The 21291-nt window shown below is 37.1% G+C and overlaps 1 protein-coding gene across 1 annotated transcript in view; it reads right to left on the bottom strand.

The window, feature by feature from the left end:
• Cep112 (centrosomal protein 112) overlaps window positions 1-21291 on the bottom strand; it is a 382234-nt gene that overhangs the window by 212907 nt on the left and 148036 nt on the right. Inside the window, exon 20 of the mRNA XM_051182944.1 lies at window positions 5585-5692. Coding sequence (XP_051038901.1) covers window positions 5585-5692 — 108 coding nt within the window. The remainder of the gene's footprint in view (window positions 1-5584; window positions 5693-21291) is intronic.

The following is a 21291-nucleotide window of genomic DNA, read 5'->3' as shown; positions in this document are numbered from 1 at the left end:
ATGACCAGTTGTGTGTGCCACTGTGTTTGTTGCCAAGACGCTTTGTTTCAAGTCATGGCCTTGTTAGAGGATGGCCCCCATGTTTGTTTTGACAGCCGCTGACAATAAACACTTTATTCTTTCTGAAAGTTGTGACCACTTGTTTATCTGAAAAGCATTTCTCTTTAAAGGCTTTGTAGTGCAAAGGGAAGATATAAAATAGAAGATTAAAGAGAGATAAGAAAGAATTGTCAAAAACCACATTTCCATGGTTCAGGAAATCCTAGCATGCCTCGCTGGCTGTTTGTTTCCAACATGAATGAAGTCTGTGAAAGGACAATTAGAATTGTCTTTCTGTTCCAATGGCTCATACAGGAAAGAAACAGGAAATCCTGATGGAAGCTTGGGCTTTACAGGATATTTGTGAATATTTATCCCATGTGTTTGAAGTTTCTCTTCCACATCTGTACACTCTGTGCCAGCATTTAGCCTAAGACATTTGTTCTTTGCATTTCTAACATCATTACACCTCCCAGAATGATGCTTTCTACATGGGATGGGCTACAAAACCAAGCCCAGAGAAGGAAACTGAGGCACAGTCTCTCACTGCCTCTGAATGTCAGTTCCTTCATTATAAAAACGTAAGGCCTGACAGGGGAAGTACTTTTGAAACTTTGCCACCAAAGCATCTTCCAGCTGTGCAAATGACTTGTGCCCCCTCCCTGGTCTGAGGCCACAGCCCTAAGCAGACTGCAAACTGAAAGCTTCTTTCAAATGTCCAATTTCATGTCAAAATTTGTGAGAACTTTGAATTTTATAAAGCAGGCAAGTCTATGTTTGTCTTATATATGAATATTACCTCAATAGTGAAGCCACATGCTTTCTATTAAAATAATTTTATGAATCCAACACTCCAGGAAGAAGATAAGGAACCTCCCACAACCACTGCATGCAGGGAGGGGGTACTCTGCCCCAGTGAGAGAAGAATGGGCTGGCAGAGATGCTAAAATCTCAGGATCTAAATGTTTACCTCTGGAGAAAAGGAAGACAAAACAGTAAAAAGCATGTGATACTTTGATATGAATGGCAACTGAAAAAGTAGATGCAATTGTTGTATGAGAAAGAGCACAAGGCAAGTGTACATCTCTCATGGAGACGCTGAGACCAGATGAGTAGAAAATCACAGGATATTAAGTGTGGCAGGAACCTTCACAAGGGAATAGCCCAAAATGCACAACATACCCCAAATCCTCCCAACAGATACTTGAACGGGCTCAACACTGGGAAACATACTGTCTCACAGACGTATCCATATACACTGCACAGTTCTCCAACAGAGAGCCACCTTGGAACAATTCCAACTGCATCTGGGTCTCACTTCTGCTCCAGGACTCCACAGCAATGTTTAGAGTGCAGTTGATGACAACAGCTCAAGTTCCAGTGTTGGTCTCTCACCTGCTCAGCATGGAGCTACAGCTGGTGACAGAACCAGACACGCCTTGCGCTCTATACCTAGAAGGAGGAGATGAAAGAGATGCCTGCCTCACCAGAGCACTGTGAAGATAGACACCCAGATGACCATGAAGACAGAACAAGGAGAGAGCAGTGCTCGGCCCAAGGGAGGTCCTACAGCAGAAATGGAAGAAGATACTCAATTCTCTTTAGTTTCATCTTTTCTTAGTGAGATAACCTATTACTTTAAATATTCCCTCTGACATAATTCCATACATTGCTACACTGTGTGGTCAAGTTTGTCAGTGTCTTACATAAATATGACCAGAATTTTTACATAAGATGTAGGTAGACTGGGGTCATAAACGTCCCGGTCTACTGTCTTATGGTCCTGATCACTGTGTTTCCCTGGTCTAATTCTTTCTGTCATCTTTACCCTGGCTTACCCTCAAATTTTGCAGCTGATATTCTAAACCAAAGCACAGCCATTTATGTTTAATTCCAGTAAAATCTACATAATTTCAGCCTATTCAAAAATTCAGGGGTTTTATCCTATGTATTAACTCCCTGTCTAAATTCCTAACTTCAGGAAGCTTGATTCTAAATAACCATTAGTGACTACTTTTAGTAGTCACTTACCTGTCTCAGTTCAGTTTGACACAATCCATTTAAATAAAAATGGCTCTGTAAGCTGTCACTTCACTGAGAAAGCAGACAGGCTATTTCCACTCCCCTTTCCCTAAGTACCCACAGAGATACCTGGCTCAAAGAGGGATATCAACTTGGTTTAGTTGGGTTAGTCTTGTTCATGTTCAGTCACTAACATGCTATCATTTCTCAAGATAAGCTTCCACATTATAAAACCTGGAATCTGTGGACTGGCTTCTGGAAAATATTGTTCTAACCAATGAAAGTGTCTGCTAAGAAAATATTTCAAAGTTTTTAATGTTATCACATTGAAAAATATTCTCCTCAAATGTATGTTGCATATCCCCATCCCCTACATATTTCCATCACTCTTTAATCCCAGGTTCCATTTCTTAATATAATATTCTATACTCCATTTGCAGTGCTATTTTTCCAAGCAGGCTCTCTTATAGCATTAGAGTTATGGAAAATATCCTTCATTGCTCAGTAGGCCAAGCATATTCCATTAGAAATACACATTATTAAGTTGGTATGCCTCCAAATGACTTTTAGATAATAATCAGAAATTGGCTAAGCTATTTTTTAATATGCAACTTTTCTTTTAAAAGTTTGATTTTAAAAATAACTCCTTTAAAAAAGGAAGATGAGACAGGGAAAGAATAGAAGAAAACAAGAAAAGAGATACCATAATAGAAGGAACCATTATAGGTTTAAGGAGAAATCTGGCACTAGGGAAATGCCCAGAGATCTACAAGAATGACCCCAACTAACAATCTAAACAATAGTGGAGACGCTCATAAATGCCCTTCCCAGATAAAGAGACTGATGACTACCTTAAATATCATCCCAGAACCTTCATCCAGTAGTTGATGGAAGCAGAAGCAGAATCCCACAGCTAAACACTTGCTGAACTCCTGGGATCCAGTTACAGAGAGAGAGAGAGGAGTGATAAGCAAAGAGTGAAAGCAAGGAGAAACCTACAGAATCAGCTGACCTGAACAAAGGGGATTTCATGTACCCCAGTCTGATAGCTGGGAAACCAGCATAGGACCAACCAAGACTCCCTGAATGTGTGTGCTAGTTAGGAGGACTGGGCAGTCTATGGGGCCTCTAGTAATGGATCAGTATTTATCCCTAGTATATGAATGGACTTTGGGAGACCACCCCACATGAGGGATACTCTCTCAGCCTAGACACATGGAGAGGGCCTAGGCCCTGCCCCAAATGATATGGCAGACTTTGAAGAATCCCCATGGAAGGCCTCACCCTTACTGGGGAGCAGAAAGAGGATGGGCTGGGGTTTGGTGGGGGTGGTAGGGGAGGATGGGAGGGTAAAGGAACTAGGATTGACATGTAAAACAACTTTGTTTCAAATTTAAATAAAAAAAGAAAAGAATTTACTCCTTTGCACTGAATCTCACAGTTAGAAAATACCCAGATTTTGGCACTTTTGAAAACATCCACTAATGCTTTATCTTCTTTTTTCAAGATTTCATACTTATTTCTACTGTGTGTGTGTGTGTGTGTGTGTGATTTGAATTTATTTTCTATTTTATTAATATATATATTTATCATCTAAAATGTAATATAATATAAATGTTCTATATTTTCTTGGCATTGATAGTTAAATGTTTTAAGTGTTCATGCAACACACATGTTGATTTGTTAATTTCAAGTAAAATGGGATACCCAGGACATGATATCAAAGTCTGCATTTATTACACTCCTAACCTGCAAATCTCTGTTCACAGCATAGAAATGTGTAACCTTTCAAAAATTAATTTATATATCTAACTCCATGGTATTGATACATAACCTCTAATTTTATGCGACTGAGATAATCTACAATGTGTTCTAAAATGTAATTTATTCCTCTTATCAATATAGCTTATAATTCTGCATGTTTGACATTGTATTGCATCAGATATTTATTTTATTTGCAACTTTCTGTTACTCCAAATAGTCTACACTCACACATACCTTTTATATACATGCATAAATACTTCATAGGGGAGGTTTTCCTCCTCCTCTCTTCTATTTGATGGAGTCCACTTATTTTACTGTTCTTACTACTCTAATACACAATTTAGCTAGGGACTTTGAGCCGATCATTTTACAACTAGGATTAGTAATATAAAGTAATGAGACAATTTTTCAATAAAGAACAGACTTAGGGTCCAAAATGATGTACTAAATTCTAGAGAAAAAACAATAAAAAAAATAATGCAGGCTAAAAAGATGCAATGTCTGATAAAAGCCTTGAGCACAGGTTAGATCTTACAGGGTGGGCATGAGTTACCTGTTCAGAACAAAGTCAGATTTTAAACAAAAAAAGACCAATTCACTCTTTTTTCTTTTTCTTTTTTTCTTTTTTATTTTACTATATGCGATTACTCCATCCCTATGGAAGTAACTCAGGCAATTATTTTCACTAATATATTAAGATTAAAACAACAACCCTCAGGACACATACTAGATCAGGCTTGCTTTTTTACTGAATTCAAGTAAAGCACTAATTGCTAACAATTAGTAGAGGAAATAAAATCCAATGATCATAAGGGATTAATTAGTTTTGATATAGTACCTGCTTAATGGAGCTTAAAGTATAATTTAAAATTATTCTTATTTTATGATTTAAAAGATTTAAATATCTTTAGAAATAAATTTATTAACCAGTGCTACAAATCCAATTAATGCTTTTCCAGATGTTAAGGACAAGCCAATTAGATAAATAAAAAAAAAATTAATAGTAGTTAAATATTCTGGCAGACTTTTAAAAAGAGAAGAACGTTTGACTTTTAAAATTTTAAATCCTTCCATCATAGTTTAGGTCTATTTTCCTGCTCCCAGAGCTTGGAATCTGCTCCTGCATTTTGCCTATCCTGGTTTTACCATGTTTTGTTCCTCTCAGCTTACTCTCTTCTTGGAGTCTTGTAACTTGCTTCAGTCTGACTAGGATGCTGTGCCCTCAGTGTTCCAGATGCCTCTCAGCAGAGACTCAGGCTTTCCTGATCACCCATCTGTTCATACGGATAACCAGACTCTGGCCCTGCAATGGGCAAAGCCTATGGACATGTTCTTTTTCTCCTCTCGACTCACTTTTCAGAATCAATTCAACTCTTACTCATGTGTTGGCTATCTACCAACTTATCAGCAAAGTGACCTGCCTCCTTGTCAATGCCCAGTGTTGTCAGCAGAGGCTGGCACATGTAGGTACCCAGTACTACCTTGTAAATGAATGAGCAAGTCATCCTAGGGCTAGAGGGAATCAGGAATCACTATCAAGCTTTCAAGTAAATATTCAGAATAACAAACCATCAGAATAGGCTTCAGGAGAATATCAAAACTCTTGTGTCTGGGTTTTATTAAAATATATTATTTTAAATATTTCATATATTAGTGGTCATATTTTTATTTTAGAGGTTTCTGTGATAAGGGGAGATGGTTAAGAGAGGAGTATATTCCTATTAAGAATGAACTGGTATCCTGCAAACTGAAAGCTGACCTGCTGTTCATATCTTTGCTTGACATCTTCTAGCTGCCACAGGAACTCCTTGGACTGCTTCTCACGAAGAGACTTGGATCTAGTCAGGTCTGCTTCTACTTTTTCCATCTGGAAAGTTCACAAACAAATTTAAAAAAAAAATGTATTTCAAACCTTAAAGTTTTCCCATCCATTAAATTCCAGATCTTAAACACCTCAACAATCAGTGATGAAGTAAGGTTGATAAAATAATGAAACATATGTCAATTTATTTTAGTACATTTTAGTAATTCCAAGAAGGGAATTAAAATTGGCAAATATCTGTGTTCTAATGTTATAACAATAATAAAGTATACTACATTAATGAAATAAAGAGAAAATATCTATGTAATCACCACACAAGTTCTAGGAAAAGCATTAGACAAAATTCACAATTCACTTTCTTTTTTTCTTTGAAGATGTGGTTTTTCCATATTTCACCTAGGTGGGCCTGGAATCTGAGGTCCCCAACTTCCCATTGCCAGGACTATGGGAGTGTGCCACCACTAATATCTCCTAAAAGTCAGCTTTTTTTTTCATCACTAGAAACTCTTGACAAATTAGACAGAGAAAGAATGTGCTGCAACCTAATAATTAGATTAATAAGCATAAATCAGCATGATATTCAATTGTGAAAAGCTGAAAGTTCTTCCTCTAAGAGAAGGCATTAGAAAGGGTATCCACTTTCACCATTTTCTCCAGTTTTGGAAGGCCTAGTGAGAGCAAGGGCTTGCTAAGGCAAATGAAATCATCGCTGATCTTACAAACAGAAAACCCTGAAGATGTCACTAAAAGCTGTCAGAACTAACAAATGAATTCAATGAAGTTGCGAAGTACAGAGAAGCAATCTAATGCCAGCAGTGTTGTTACATGTCACCAACAACAGAATTTAAGAAAATAATTCCACTTATCGTGCTAACAAAATCAAATGATCCGATACAACTTTAAGCAAACAGTTAAAGAATGTATATGTTAGAACTATAAAATGCTGATAAAAGAAGCCAATTAAAATAATTCAGTATGAAGATATCCTGGTCTCTTTGGTTAAAATAACTAATACTTTTTAAATGTTCACACAAACCAAAGTAATCCACAGATTCAGTAGAGCCCCTATCAAATTAATGTATCATTTTTTCACAGAGCTGGATACAACAAGCCTAAAATGCAAAGGACCATAAAAGAAACCTGGCAGCATAAGCAATCTTGAGCAAAAAGAACAAAGCTGAAGTCATCATACTACCTGACATCAAGATATATCTTGAAGCTACAGTAATCAAAACAGCATGACACTGGCATAAAATCAGACACTCTGACCACTGGAATGAGCTAGAAATGAACATGAATCCCTAGTCAGTTGATTTTCTACATGCATGCCTAGATCTCACAAATGGAAATTTCTTCAAAAATGGTATTTGAAAATTGTCTACTTGAAGAGGGTGGATCTGGATTCTTTCACACAATATACACAAACCTCAAAAAAGGTGAGGGATTTAAACACCTGACACTGTAAAACTAAAGGTGCAAATATACTGGCAAAGCTTCTTGGCATTCATCTTAGCAAAGATTTCTTGGTACAGCAACAAAACGAACAGTTAACAAGCAACAATAGACATGAGAGCTAAAGTTTCTTTACAGCTACTGTGACAATTCAGTGAGGAGATCACTAGACAGTGGATGGAGCATATTTCATAAAGGGTCGGCATCAGAACACAGCAAGGCAACCCAGACATTTAAAACCACTAAAGGCTCAAACATCCTAATGGCAAACTGATTCATGAAAAGATTATTCAATATCACCGACCACTAGGTAAATACAAATTAAAATCATAATTAGCATCTTGTACCCATCAGAATGATTATTACTTAAAAGATAAAGACGGTGCTGAGAAGAAAGCAAAATAAAAGGAATTTCTGAGACTGTTGGTGGGAATGCAAATTAGCACAGCAATTGTAGAGGACACTACGGAGCTTTCTAAACAACTAAAAGCAGAGCTATCAGTTCATCTGGCAATCCAATTACTGTATATATCCATAGCAACAGAAATTGATATGTTGAAGAGATATTTGCACCCCCATGCTTATTGTAGTGTCATTCACAGTAGCCAAAATAAGAGGTCTCCAAATATTCCCAGACACACATACAGAGCTGTGTACAAGCAAAACAGAATCCTGTTCAACCTCTGAAAAGAAAGGCACCTGCCATTTACAACCACATGGGAGGGGGTGCCTGCTAAAGGAAATAAATGAGTGCAGGAAGATTCACTGTTTCACTTATGTGTAGAATCTGACAAAGTCAAATTCATGGAATAGGTAGGACAGTGGCAGTTACCAGACAACACAGAAATGAGAAAGAAACAGGACATGGTGCCCACAATAAAGATTCAGCGAGGCGAAAGGAGTTACTTCTAGAGATCTGCTGCAGCAGGAAGGGCTGCAGTCAATGACACGGACCTCAAGATCATCAAGCATCTTACTTAGCACAGGGAAGGGAGGTGATAAAGATGCCAGCTCCTGTCTGAGCCATCCATGTGACAGCAAGATATGGTATGATACACCATAAACATATATGACGGTGACTTTTGTGGATTTACAAAATAATGAAATCATAACATTTAGAGACAAAGTTTTCTTACGAATGGGTCAGAGTAAATAAAAGTAAAGGAAAGAGACAGGGCAAACTGGGATGGCAGAGCTGATCAATCCTAAAAAACAAACAAACAAACAAAAAACAAACAAACAAAAAAAAAAGCAAAAGTAAAGGTCAGGAAATAGAGGACAAACTTGGCATGGCAGACCTGCCTAACTTAGTAGATTTTTAGACATACAATACAGATTCTTGCCTCTTATTACTTCTGTACAGAATATTAAAATTAATACATTTTAAAATTGAAACTATGTAGTTATAAAATAGCACTTCATAACTAATATTTTATGTACTTAAGCACTGTTGTCTGTAATCAGAATAGAAAACAATTAAAACATACAGAAAGACTTTTAAAATATAAATGTTAAGAAAAACCAAAGCAAGTAACAATAGCTAATAAGTAAAAGTGAAATATATTTTACTTTAGAATAACACTGACCGAGAATGCCAAACCCCACTCCATCTTTCCTCTACAACGTTAGTAGTATAGAAAGCAATTTCTTATAAAGCTTATCTAAAACTAGGGCTCTCAGTTGTCATAACTACAAAGCACTCTGCTTCACCACAAGTCATCATTCCAAATTCCATTCCACTTCAAACAAAAACAAAGGGATGCAAAAACTCCTTGATTGTGCAACTCTGGCTTCAAGGAAAACCAAGAGTACAGTCTGGTGTCTCAGTCAGAAACAGGAGCAGGACTGCACGCATTTCTGTGTTCAGTGTGCACAGAAGCAAGAGCCAGAAACTGAGAAACAGCACTGGGATCTTCCTGGAAGGAGTCCCTGGCTTACTCCTTGCTGCACTTAGAGAAAACCCAGGTACGCAGGGCGCAGGGCTTCAAGAGTATACCATGGGCCTTAATTGTTTCCCAATGTAAGAAAGTTCAAGAGTAAGTGACTACCGCTACAGAAGGTCAACGCTGTCAGGGTCACAGCTGCTGTGCTTCAACCTTGCCCTAGTAGTTGCAAAATGATCTCCCTAGTTCTGGACATCTGGGAAGGGGGCAGGGGCAGAGGGCAAAGAAAAGGAGATGAGGGAAGAGGGGATGAATCAACTCAGAGGCCTGTTTAAGCCAGGGCCTCTGCTCTGTCTTCACTGTCTATGTCACTGGATTTGGAATCACCTAAAAGACACACTTCTGGGCATGTCTGTAAGGGAATTATAAGGGAATTAACTGAGAAGACCCGCCCTCAATGTGGGTGAAATCATTTCACAGGCTGGGGTCCCAGATTAAATAAACAACAAAAAAGGAAGAACGCAAGCCAAGCCCCATCATTAATCTCTCTCTGCTTTCTGAGTATACAATGTGACCAACTGATTTATTCTCCTGCCGCCACACCTTCCCCACCATGATGGACTGCACCTTCAAAACTGGAAACCAAAATAGACACTTTCTTCCTTGACCTTCTGCAAGCTTAAGCTCCTATCAATAGCAACTTAAATGCCCAGTTTGCATCTCATTACTTGGAACTGCATTAAATATTCACCACTTCCTATAAGAGTCTTTAACTGGATGAATCCCTAAATAAGACTAGGGTTCTAGAAGAAAGGAAGAATGTACAACAGATGAATACATAGCATTTCTCATCAACTACAGTCACAAAAAGTAACTGGTCTTTCTCCAATAAAGTGCTGTGTGCCATTACATCATAAGCAATCTGACATGCATAATCTAAGTTGTACAATTACAAAATTATATGAAGTATACTTGAAATATATTTTATTATATTTAATAAACATTTAAAGACATGAAAAGAAATTACCTTTCAACTACTTTCAGACATGTACAAAGATATATAAAAACATAGGTTAACAGATAGACACAAATACCAGGAAGTAGGGCTTGGGAGATGGCTCAGTGGTTGAAGTGCTTGTCCCACAAGTATAAAGACCAGAGTTTGTATCCTCAGAACTCAAATAAATGTTGGGTGGATGTAGTAGCCCATCTGTGATTACAGCCATTGAATACAGAGATAAGAGATCACCAGAGGAAGCTGGTTAGCAAGACTAGCAAGCTCCAGTTTGATTTAAAGAGCCTGCCTCAATGAAAAAGGTAGTAGAGCCACTGAGGATGGCTTCTGACATCAACCTCAAGCCTAGATATATGTGTGTGTGTATGTTTGTGTGTACTTCCGTGCACACACACACACACACAGACACACACACAGAAAATGTACAGATATCCATGCATATTAAAAAAGATAAACAAGTGGCAGAAATCTGGATAAAAAATTATTTATACACCTAGCTAAATAAGGAGTAAAAAACGAAAGTCCTGAATGAAAAAACAATTACCATTAATTAATTCCATCTGTATGTATCTATGATAACCATGTTTGTTTCTTTACTTGCACTGGGGAGCTTCAGGAATGTGGGGGTTAAGGCAGCAGAAGCCTGAGCAGCTGGTCACTGAGTTGACAATCAGGGAACAAAGAGAGATGCATGCATGCTAGTGCTCAGCTCAGTTCAACATCCCTTATAGGATGATGCCACCCACAGTGGACGGCAATTTCCAGCTCAGTTAATGCAATCACAGCAATTTTTCTCAGGCTTGTTCCAAGGCCCATTTTCAAGGTAATTTTAGATTTCATCAAGCTGACAAAGAACATTGGTCATAACAGAAATTTTCACCTAAACTAAAAAAAAGAAAAAATGCAAAGCATAATATAAACATTAATGTATTAAATATTCAGCCAGCTAGTCAACAGGATTGGTTTTCTGAAAAATTTTAAGCACAGTAAACCAGAATGATTTCTAGCTGTAAAATCAATAGCATATATCCAATGACTGTTAAAATAAATAAATAAAAGGAATGGACTGTGAAGAAGATATTTAACAGAGCAGAAAAAGATTAGGAAAGTAGGGAGGACAGAAGATGATACTGGAGCCATGAGCTGCCTGAAGTCCATGCAGTGGGATTGCAGGATTTCCATGAAGGGCATGCTTCCTTTTTTTAAAATATAAGTAACTATTTTTGTAAACCAGAAGAAAAGTTCTTCAAAATGAAAGAAACAGCATGAAGCAAATCTTTTAAAGTTTGTTTCTGCTTTCATTCATGTATCTCACTGTGGATACAGACAGCTTTTCTTCAACAAGCTAAATACTTTTATATTTTAGTTTATACCCCTTTTCTGCTTTCTAGTGCAGTCTCCTAATAGAGAGGGATGCCCTGTACTCTTCTTGTTTCTATAAGAAACATCTTTTCAGGAAAACTAAATCACCACAGGCAAACAGAAAAGGGAGGGAGGCTATAGAAGACATCCAAACACAGCTTTTCATGCACTGAACCTACTGCTTTATTCCCTTGTAGAATTTAATATATATCAGCCACACACTTTTTAAAATAACTGATAATCTTGAATAGGAGACTCCTAATCTATCATGTCTTGCCATACATATTTTAACATTTTGTTTAACATTTACTCAAATTCCCAATGTAAGAATCACTTGATTGATGTGTGAAGAAACCTAGCTGTAAGGATTCCATCACACATGGAATCTCTTAGTACTTATATAAATGGTGCTTTCTTATCTCAGAAATCTGATTGTACTTGGCAAATGATATGTAATAGAAACCATGCCTTCAACAAGACACAACCAGAACAACATCCTGCTTGTGTCATCGCTATTAGTATTCAAAAGTGTGAATAAGCCCTACCCAGCAAACCAGGCTTGGCAAGAGCTGCTTATGAAAACAGGCCATGGAGACAGGGAATGCAGAAAAGCAGAGGATTCCAAAGGCATGCATTACACAGGACTCCATGTGAATTCACTCAGCTCAGAAGCATGGTGGACAGAAGGTAAGAAGAGCACAGACTCTTAAACAGGCACGTTGGCTGGTATGTTTGGTGAAGTTGTAAACTGGAGTGCAGAACAGAGATGGTCTAAGGAATGGTCTGTTTTCCAATAGCAACACTCTAAATGCTACCTGTCATCCTTAACTGCCCACATTTGATGGTCACCTCTTTTTATGTCTTTTAAAATGACGGTTCCACAGTCTTACGTAGCTGTGAACTCTGAATGAGTTGTAATAATGACTGGCTTTGTGAGATATGTCCATGGACTCAACAGTAGCATGAATATTATGGGGGTAGTGCCTTCTGATCCACTGCACAGGAGGAAACTCATAACTGTTACTGTTAATCTGATCAAGAACACAAAGGTGGAGAGTTCCAAGACCCAAAGGTGAGTCTACTACTATTACCTTCTAAATATATATTTCTATAGCCATAAAGTACAACTTTCAGTCCTCATCAGAGAAGCATCTTTGTATAGTGGACTGTAATTAATAGACTTACAACTGGTCAAAACTCAGAAAACACGTGTTAGTGGATGGCTCACCTATACATGGGACATCTATATCACATACCTTGTCTACAAAGCTCAGGTAACATTGTAGAAAGAGGGTAGAAAGACTGTACAGGCCATAAATCAGGGAGAAGTACAGGAAGACTGTCTTCTGAACACAGCAGGGCTGCTGCATCAATGAACTTACAGCAGTGTGGCTGCCTGCACAAGACCACACCAATCAACAATCCAGCCTGGATGGTGGAGGGGCATATGAGCCCCAACCTCCAGCTAAGGACCAACTGACAGGGAAGGGAGAATCAGTTTTCTTTATGAGTGTGGTCTCTGGTAGGTTTACCATACTTCAGTGGATAGCCTTACACCCATGAATCTATGGGCAGCACTAACTGAACTGAACTCAGTGGGTGGGGAAGAAGAGGAGGAGGAAAAAGAAATAACAAAGTTTGGAGGGTGACATTAAAAAAGGATAATAATAATAATGGTTCCCAAGATTACCTTATCCCTGGGACTTTCAGGTCTCATATATATATATATATGAGACAGGGTTTCTCTGTGGCTTTGGAGGCTGTCCTGGAACTACTTGTAAACCAGGCTGATTTCAAACTTACAGAGATCTGCCTGCCTCTGCGCCTCCTGAATGCTAGGATTAAAGGTGTGCACCACCACCTCCAAGCTCTGCTGTATATTTTGATAAGCTGACATTTACCTTGTTACCCAAACCAGATAAGGACACATGCACACACAAACACACATACATGCACACACACACACACACACACACACACACTTTCAAAGAAAATTAAAGGTTAATTCCTGATGAATAACAATGCAAAAATTCTCAATAAAACACTTGCAAATATCAAATTATCATATTAAAATATCATTCACAATGATCACACTGGATTTGATCCTAAAGATGGTTCAACATCCATAAATTAGTAAATATAATATATCACATAAAAGGACTCAAAGAAAAAGATCTCAATAGATCCCAAAAATCATCACACATCTCTTCATAATGGAACTCCCGAAGAAATTAATAATAAAAGACATGCTTCTAATGATAATGAAGGCTATATATAATAAACATATAAGTAATATTATATTAAATGGGTAAAAGCTTAAAGTATCTCTGATTAAATCAGGAATGAAACAATGGTGTCCCCCTTTTCCACTATTATTCAACAAATGCTAGAAATCTTGGAACAATAAGACAGAAAGGAAGACGATATGGTACTACACATAAAAGGCCATAAAGACACCTCCAGATACACACTTTCAGCAAAGCATCAGGATCGAACACCAACAAATAAAAACCAGTAATTTTCTATCTCCCCAAAATGTGCTTGCCAAGAAAGAAGTTAGGAAAACATTATCACAGCAGCTTTGAAAATAAATAAAATAATGCGGAGTAAATCTAACCAAAGCGAAAGACATCTACAATGAAAATTTTAAAATGGTGAGGGATGAGATGCAAGGAGAGATCAGAAAGCCCTTACATTCTGACAAGTGGACAGAATACCCTGAAAATGGCTACGTTTACACAAGTCACCTACAGATTCAATACAGCCTCCACATTTCCAATGAGATTATTCACACACATAGGAAAGACAAGCCTAAGAAAACCCCAGATAGCCAAAGCAACCCTGAGCAAAGAGTGCAATGCCAAGCAAATACCCACAATGCCTTATTCCTAGTAACACCACTGAGCAACCCTAACAAATCAGGGACACATACCAGGGCAACAAGATAGAGGACCCTGAAATAAACAGCTCCAAAAACCTACTTTGGACAAATATATCAGAAAGAAAAAGACAACTTCAACAAATGGTTCTGCAAAAACTGGATGTCCATGAGTAGAACAAAAATAATAAAACCAGATTCCTGGCTCTCGTTAGCTATAAAAATCAGCTAAATGGATTGAAGACCTTACTGTAAGACTGGAAACTCTGACACTGCTATGAGGAAAACATAGGGAAGAACACTTCAAGGTATAGGCCCAGTCAAGGACTTGATCAAGAAGACTCCATCTGGGCAGGAAATAAAAGCAAAAGCTGACAAACATGACTGTGTGAAATTAAAAGGCTTAGGGAAGAGACAACCTACAGAATGGGGGAACATTTTTGCTAGCATGTATCTGATAGAAGAGTAATATGCAGACTATATAAAGAACTATCATATGGCCCAGCTTTACTTCTGGGTATATACCAGGATTCTAAGACAACATACCATAGAACTAAGTGCATGTCAATGGTTAGGGCAGCACTGTCTACAATAGGCAAGTTACAGAGCTACAGAATAAGCCTAAGTGTATGTCAACAGAAAGATGAAGAAAGAAATGTGGTACATACAATGGAGGTGTGTTCATTTATGAAGAACAATGAAATGTTGTTTGCTAAAGAATGTATACAATTGGACATTGTCATATAAGTGAAATAAGTCAGACTCATCATGACAAATTTGTATTTGTCTCATTTCAGAATCCTTGACTTACAGACATAGAATTGTGTGTGTGTGCATGCATGTGTATTGACATGGAAGTTTAAAGGAATTTTGTCTGAAGGAATGAAGGAGACTAGCATGGGGTGAAGTGAACGGAAAGGGAGAATATGTGGAAGGAATGTGGCCAGAGCACACACTATGAAATAGTCTCCATGATTATGAATGCATGTCCATAGAATTTTTAATATGTAAAAAACAATTAAAGAAAAACATGCTATCTGTGGAAAATTATAAATGGTGACCTCTGCCTCTTTTGACATAACCAAGTGATGTTTTTCTTTTCTATCAGTATCACATTACATCAGTCCACAATGGTGTTCTCTATTCTTTCATTCGCAGCTGTGCCCATTGGTGTCTTTCCCCTTTTATTTCCTCATTTAGTCCAGCTTTAGCCGATTTTGACAATATTTCTAAATAGTCACTTGGGTTGCACTGATTTTTCTGTTTCCCTGCATCTAACCCTCCTCTCTACTATGCTTGCTTTACTTTTTATCTGTTGTTAGGGTGAGGTTGAGGGTGCTGGCTTAAGAATGCCATCTTTGGGCACAGGTGCTTCAAGCTTTAAATTTTTCTCTATTCACTACTTTACCTGAATCGAATAAATTTTGGTATGGAATATTACTTGCTTTAAATCAGTTCAAAATATTCTTATTTACTTTGTTTTATGGACCTTGATCCATAAATTATTTTCAAGAGTCTGTTGTTTAATTTTCAAACATTTGAGTGTTTCACATATTTATTTTGTCATTTATTTCTAATTTATGATAATGTGGCTCAAAGAACATACTCAGCATAATTTTCATCCTTTTAAATTTATTGAGACTTGTCTTGTGGCCGAGGATATCATCTGTTCTAGAAAATGTTTCATGAGTGCCATGACTAAAATTACCACCCAAGTCTAAAATCCCCCCAAGTGGCACAACCAAAGCCAGTGCAGCATGAGAAAACTTTGAAACTTAGAAAATGAAATTTTCTGAAAAAAAATGAGAGAGAGAGAGAGACATGACCTTTGCTTGGAAATGAATTCAGTTAATCTGTAAAATTAAAAGAGGCCTCAGCATCCTCTATGGTATTCCACCAGAGCTCAGTGGTCAGAAAGCATTCATAGAGACTTTCCTCCACAGGACTGTCAAGTATCCATTTGTTGAGAATTATCAATAACCGAATCCCTCTAATTGCTCAGCAACATCCCATGTTGTTAGCTCTTGTCTATCTTTGCATTGGATAAGTAGCATTTGAATTATTGATGTTTGAAATATTTATGAAGAAAGTTGCTGTCTGCATTTGTATATTAAATTCTTGTCTTCAACGACTTTTATTTCTCTTCATTAAGTACATAGTATGTTTAATTGTACCAGTATGTTTAATTGTTTAATTAACTGGCAATCTTCCAAAATAGTAACACTATTTTTCATGTTTTCTAACAACAAATAAGAGCTCTAACTGTATCACATCTTTTTTAAGACTTCATATTGTTCACTTAACTTCATTATTTTATCCATTCTATGTAAAGAAGAGTGACATCTCCTTTTTGTTTTAGTTTGCATCTCTTTAATGAGATGTTCAGCCTCTTTCAATGTATTTATTGGACATTGGTACATCTTCTTTGAGGTGTCTATTCGATTCTTTGCCTATTTTTGATTGGGTCATTTGTCTTCTTATTGAGTTATATTATGGTCTTTCATATTTTAGACACAAATTCATTGAAATGTAGAAATAAAAATATTTTCTCCCATTCTCCAGTTTGTCCTTTTGTTGTCGTTTATTGGAGTCTTTTAAAGAGCAAAACCCTTTAATTTTGGTGAAGTCAATGTAGCAGTTTTAATTGAAATTGAATTTCCATTGTTGCAAACAATGTCTTCTTTGATATGTCAAGTTTTAGAAATAAAGGTTTGTTTATGGTCTACTGAATTTTGTAACTGATTTACAAAAGGAAAGATTTAATATGTTGTCTCGACATGGTAGAAAACAGAAAAAATTGTGTGGTTCATACACCTCAGTCTAACAGAGAAAAATACTAGCCTCAGTAAAAATACCTGCCAACTATGACCTCTTCGTGCATCACTAACACCTTTCTAAACATGGGAATGGAGCAGTCCTGCCTTTGACACACAAACACAAGCCCTCTGGTCTAGTTTAATAACTTGTATTAATTCTACTTTGTATGATGCTCTATTACAGTTATCTTTTATTTTCCATGAAAATAAATGGCACATTTTCATCATCCTTTTAACAATTTTTTGGTTAATTTTATTTAAGTAATGCCTTTTGTAAAGTACATTTATTAGTACTCATGATTAGCCTATTAATGTTTACTACTACAAGAGTGTACTTTGTTATACTCTGGAAATTGCACCATTACCTGCTCTGTTCTTTGGCAATATTCTCTCTCAGGTTCTGAAATTACCTTTTCAAGATATTTAAGAAAATGTGCATCTTATTAATAGCATTAGTGCCCATATTTTGCTGAAATAATTACCTAGCCTAAACCAATATCCATACTTCAATAGTTTTTTACCCAAATGAACTTCCATATACAATGTGGTGGCTGGGCAAGTAGGTTGTAACCTAACCTAAGACTACAGGCTACAGGCAAGCAGCACAGCAACAGTGAATCACAACAGCCACCCATAAGCCAACTCCAGAGCGAAGGCTGCCATGTTATACTCAAATAAGGCAACTAGAAAAGTGTACCAAGCAGGAAATAGCTGTTGGTCACTTCAATCTCTTTGCTCATAAAAGCAACTCACCACATTATAAGACTGAGGTGCTGTGGACTCTAAACTATTTTTATTCCACCATGGTGCCCAATTCTATAATATTTTTTTCTTTATGATCAAGAAAATGTTACAAAGTCCAACTGGTCTCAAAGTCTCAAATTTTTTTTGTTTGTTTGTTTTTTGTTCTCTACTTAAATTTTTTTCTGTTGATGTTTCTTTTATTGGTTAATGAATAAAGCACTATTAGTCAATAGGAAAGCAAGATAGGTGGGACTAGGAGACAAGGAGGATTCCAGGAAGAAGTAGGGAGTGAGTCAGCATGTAGAGACTTGAGAGAATGCCAGCACCTCTCTCCGGTAAGATGAGACCACGTGAAATTACTTAGATTAAAAGAAATGGGTTAATATTTAAGACAGAGTTAGCCAATAAGAAACAAGTAACAGGCCAACAGCTTTATATCTAATACAGCATCTCTGTGTGTTATTTGGGGCTGGCGCGGTGGTGGGACAAGACCAGTGGTGGTGGGGAAACACTCATAACAGTTGTGGAATATTTATTTAAACTGTAAATATGGGTCTCTGTCTAATATACCTTTTGATTGGCTAAATAAAGAGCTAAGTGACCATTAGCTAGGCAGAAGAGAAAAGGTGGGATTTCTGGAAAGAGAGATACCTCATGATCAGGAGAGGCAAAAGTTCATCAGACTACATAGTCATTCCATCTAAATTAACTCATAAGACTAACAAATGTTTTTCATTTGATCAGATATAAACTGCCAATTTCAAGGTGGTTAGCTACAATGGTCCAGGATCATAGATTATTCCAGTCTGAATTTCACATAAGCCTTATACTTTCTCATCACACCAAGGCTTGACAACAACTAGGTCTCACAGGATCTGATCTTTATCTCACTTTTTCAGGATTTGCTAAGGATGCTGTTGCCCCTAAACAACAGGAAGTGATTTTAAGAATACAATGCCCATATTCCCAAGAAAATGGGGGGTGATTTTTGAACATTCAGTGGATTATGGATGTTTGTCATTGTTTAGGGGGTTGGTTGCAAGTTGTTTTTAGTCATAGTCAGGGAAGAAGCCAAGCAAAAGAGATTAGATTCAGGGATCTTGTTCTGAAAATAAAAATGGGGTATATAAGAATAATAGGATAAAGAGGGAGATTAATTAATCTACTTTCAAACTAAAATAGCAACTAGTAGTCTCAAATATTTTACACTGGTATGAATTTTTGTACACATACAAATTCAAGGTTGTTTTCGCTATACTGTATATAAGTTTCTACTCTTGTTTAAGATAGTTTTATATATTGATACAAACTTAAGGTTAATTTTTGTTATACTGTATATATGGTTCTGTTCTTATTTAAGGTATTGTACCTATGCAACTCATTTAAAAACATAATGTAAAGTTCTAGTCCTTGAAAGCTACTTAGGATAATAAAGAAAGATTAGTAGTTAGTCATTTATAACAATCAAACTTATAGTCATGTTAGGTATGCTTTCAAGGTCAAATAGGGATCTATTTTAAATATACAGATGATCTTCAAACACTTCAGAGACCTAGAGAATATAAACTTTGAATGTTTTAATAATATGAGGCTTTTCATGACAATTAGACTTGCCTGTTCCTGGCAGCACCAATTTACTACAAAAAAGGATGATGGGCATTGAAGGACCTCCATATGGAGTTTGCTTTCATTGTGGCAAAGCTAGACAATGGGCAAGAAACTGCCCTGCCTTGACTGCTGACAGTATGCTGTCCAAATTGTACAAGCAGGAAGGAAAAGGTGATTGCTGAAATTTGCCAAGATGAGATAGAACAGTCCTTCAAAATTCCTGCTTCACAAAAGTCTGTTAGATATTCTAGACCTGCAGGCCAAAGATGGAAGCCCCAGTGTTGCAAGGGAAATTTGGGTGACTGTCTAGGCAGCCAAATGTCTCTTCCATTTCTATAGTTTTGCAAGTTGTGTACTCTGCACTTCATGTTTGGTCAGGTAATGTTTTACCTTTCTCTGGCATCTGATGGGGATAGACTATTAGAGAGATACACTCTTTCTTTGTTACCAAATTCAGAAAAAGAAACTCATAAGGGTGATGTAAATGAATAAGGCTGAGAGACATAATAAGTGTTTTATCTAAGAAAATGTTTTGAGGTCTAAAGAGATTGTTTGGGATTGGTAACATAAGTTAAAATTGAAAGTGAATTAGGTATAAAACTTTAGAGTCATCAATATAGGATAGATAATGAGTAATTTCTCCAAATTTACCAATACAAATAGGCTGAACATTGTGAATGTAATCTTATTTGGCACTTGTTCTTATTGTATTTAGTTTTACTATGTTAGAATTAAAACCTTTCCCTTTCTCTCCTCTGGAGATGTAGCAGACAAGGGAGGTATAGGGCCAGCATTTCCAGTAAGCCAAGACCATGTAAAAACACTTAGATTGATAGAAATGAATTAATATTTAAGACAGAATTAGCTAATAAGAAGCTCTAGCCATTAGCCAACAGCTTTATAACTAATAGATTCTTTGTGTGTTATTTAGGGCTGATACGATACAGCTCTGGAACCAGGCTCTCAGCAAAGTGCTTGTAACAAAATGGCGTCTGCAACATGGGTACTAAGAACTTCCACTTAAAACTTAACAAAAGCTTAAGAAAGGATTTTAAAAACAAAACAACACAGACAAGCAAGGCTTCTTGGTAGCAGTATTTTTCTCGGGAGGGCTCTATTTAGCTAGAGACAAGCAGAGATTTGTGTTGCTCCTTTAAGGGAGGTTTCTTGACTTGGCATAAGCAGCAAAAAATCGCAGGGTGCTTTTAAGAGGCCCTGCTAATAATTCAATGGTGTGTATGAGCAGTTGGTAGTGACAGTGACCACATGTCCAAGCAGGCAGCATGCTGCTTGATGGCAGCATAGGCCAAAGCAGTGAGCACAGCTCTCAGTACTGGCAGTAGATGTACCCCTGCCATATTGGAAAGCCAGCTGCTTAAACAGCTGCTGCTTTAATTTTAGCAATATGTTTAGCAGATAAAAGACATGTAACTAGAAAAAAAAAAAGTATAGACAGTAAGACAGATTCGGATGAAGTAAAACCTAAAAGGTTTTTACAGTGTGTTTAAAAATATACACAGGCTTGGAAGAGAAAAAAAAAAAAGGCAGAATAAAGTAGTAGGAAGGAAGGAAGGAAGGAAGGAAGGAAGGAAGGAAGGAAGAAAAGAGTAGTTGGGTACACTGGCACACACCTTTAATCCCAGCACTGGGGAGGCAGAGGCAAGCAGATTTCTGTGATTTCAAGGCCAGCCTGGTCTACAGAGTGAGTTCAAGGGCAGCCAAAGTTACACAAAGAAAACCTGTCTCAAAAAATGAAAAAATAAAAGTAAAATAAGTAGAGTAATTAAAAAAAACTCATGTAAATATGGAAAATACACAGAGAGTCTGGATACTGTATGGTATTTTGCTATCTTTGGATTGTTTGACTGCTGAGGAAATAGTAACAA

This window comes from Phodopus roborovskii, unplaced genomic scaffold (genome assembly GCF_943737965.1).
Source record: "Phodopus roborovskii unplaced genomic scaffold, PHOROB, whole genome shotgun sequence".
Taxonomy (NCBI): domain Eukaryota; kingdom Metazoa; phylum Chordata; class Mammalia; order Rodentia; family Cricetidae; genus Phodopus; species Phodopus roborovskii.
This window is presented reverse-complemented; position numbering and strand designations above follow the sequence as displayed.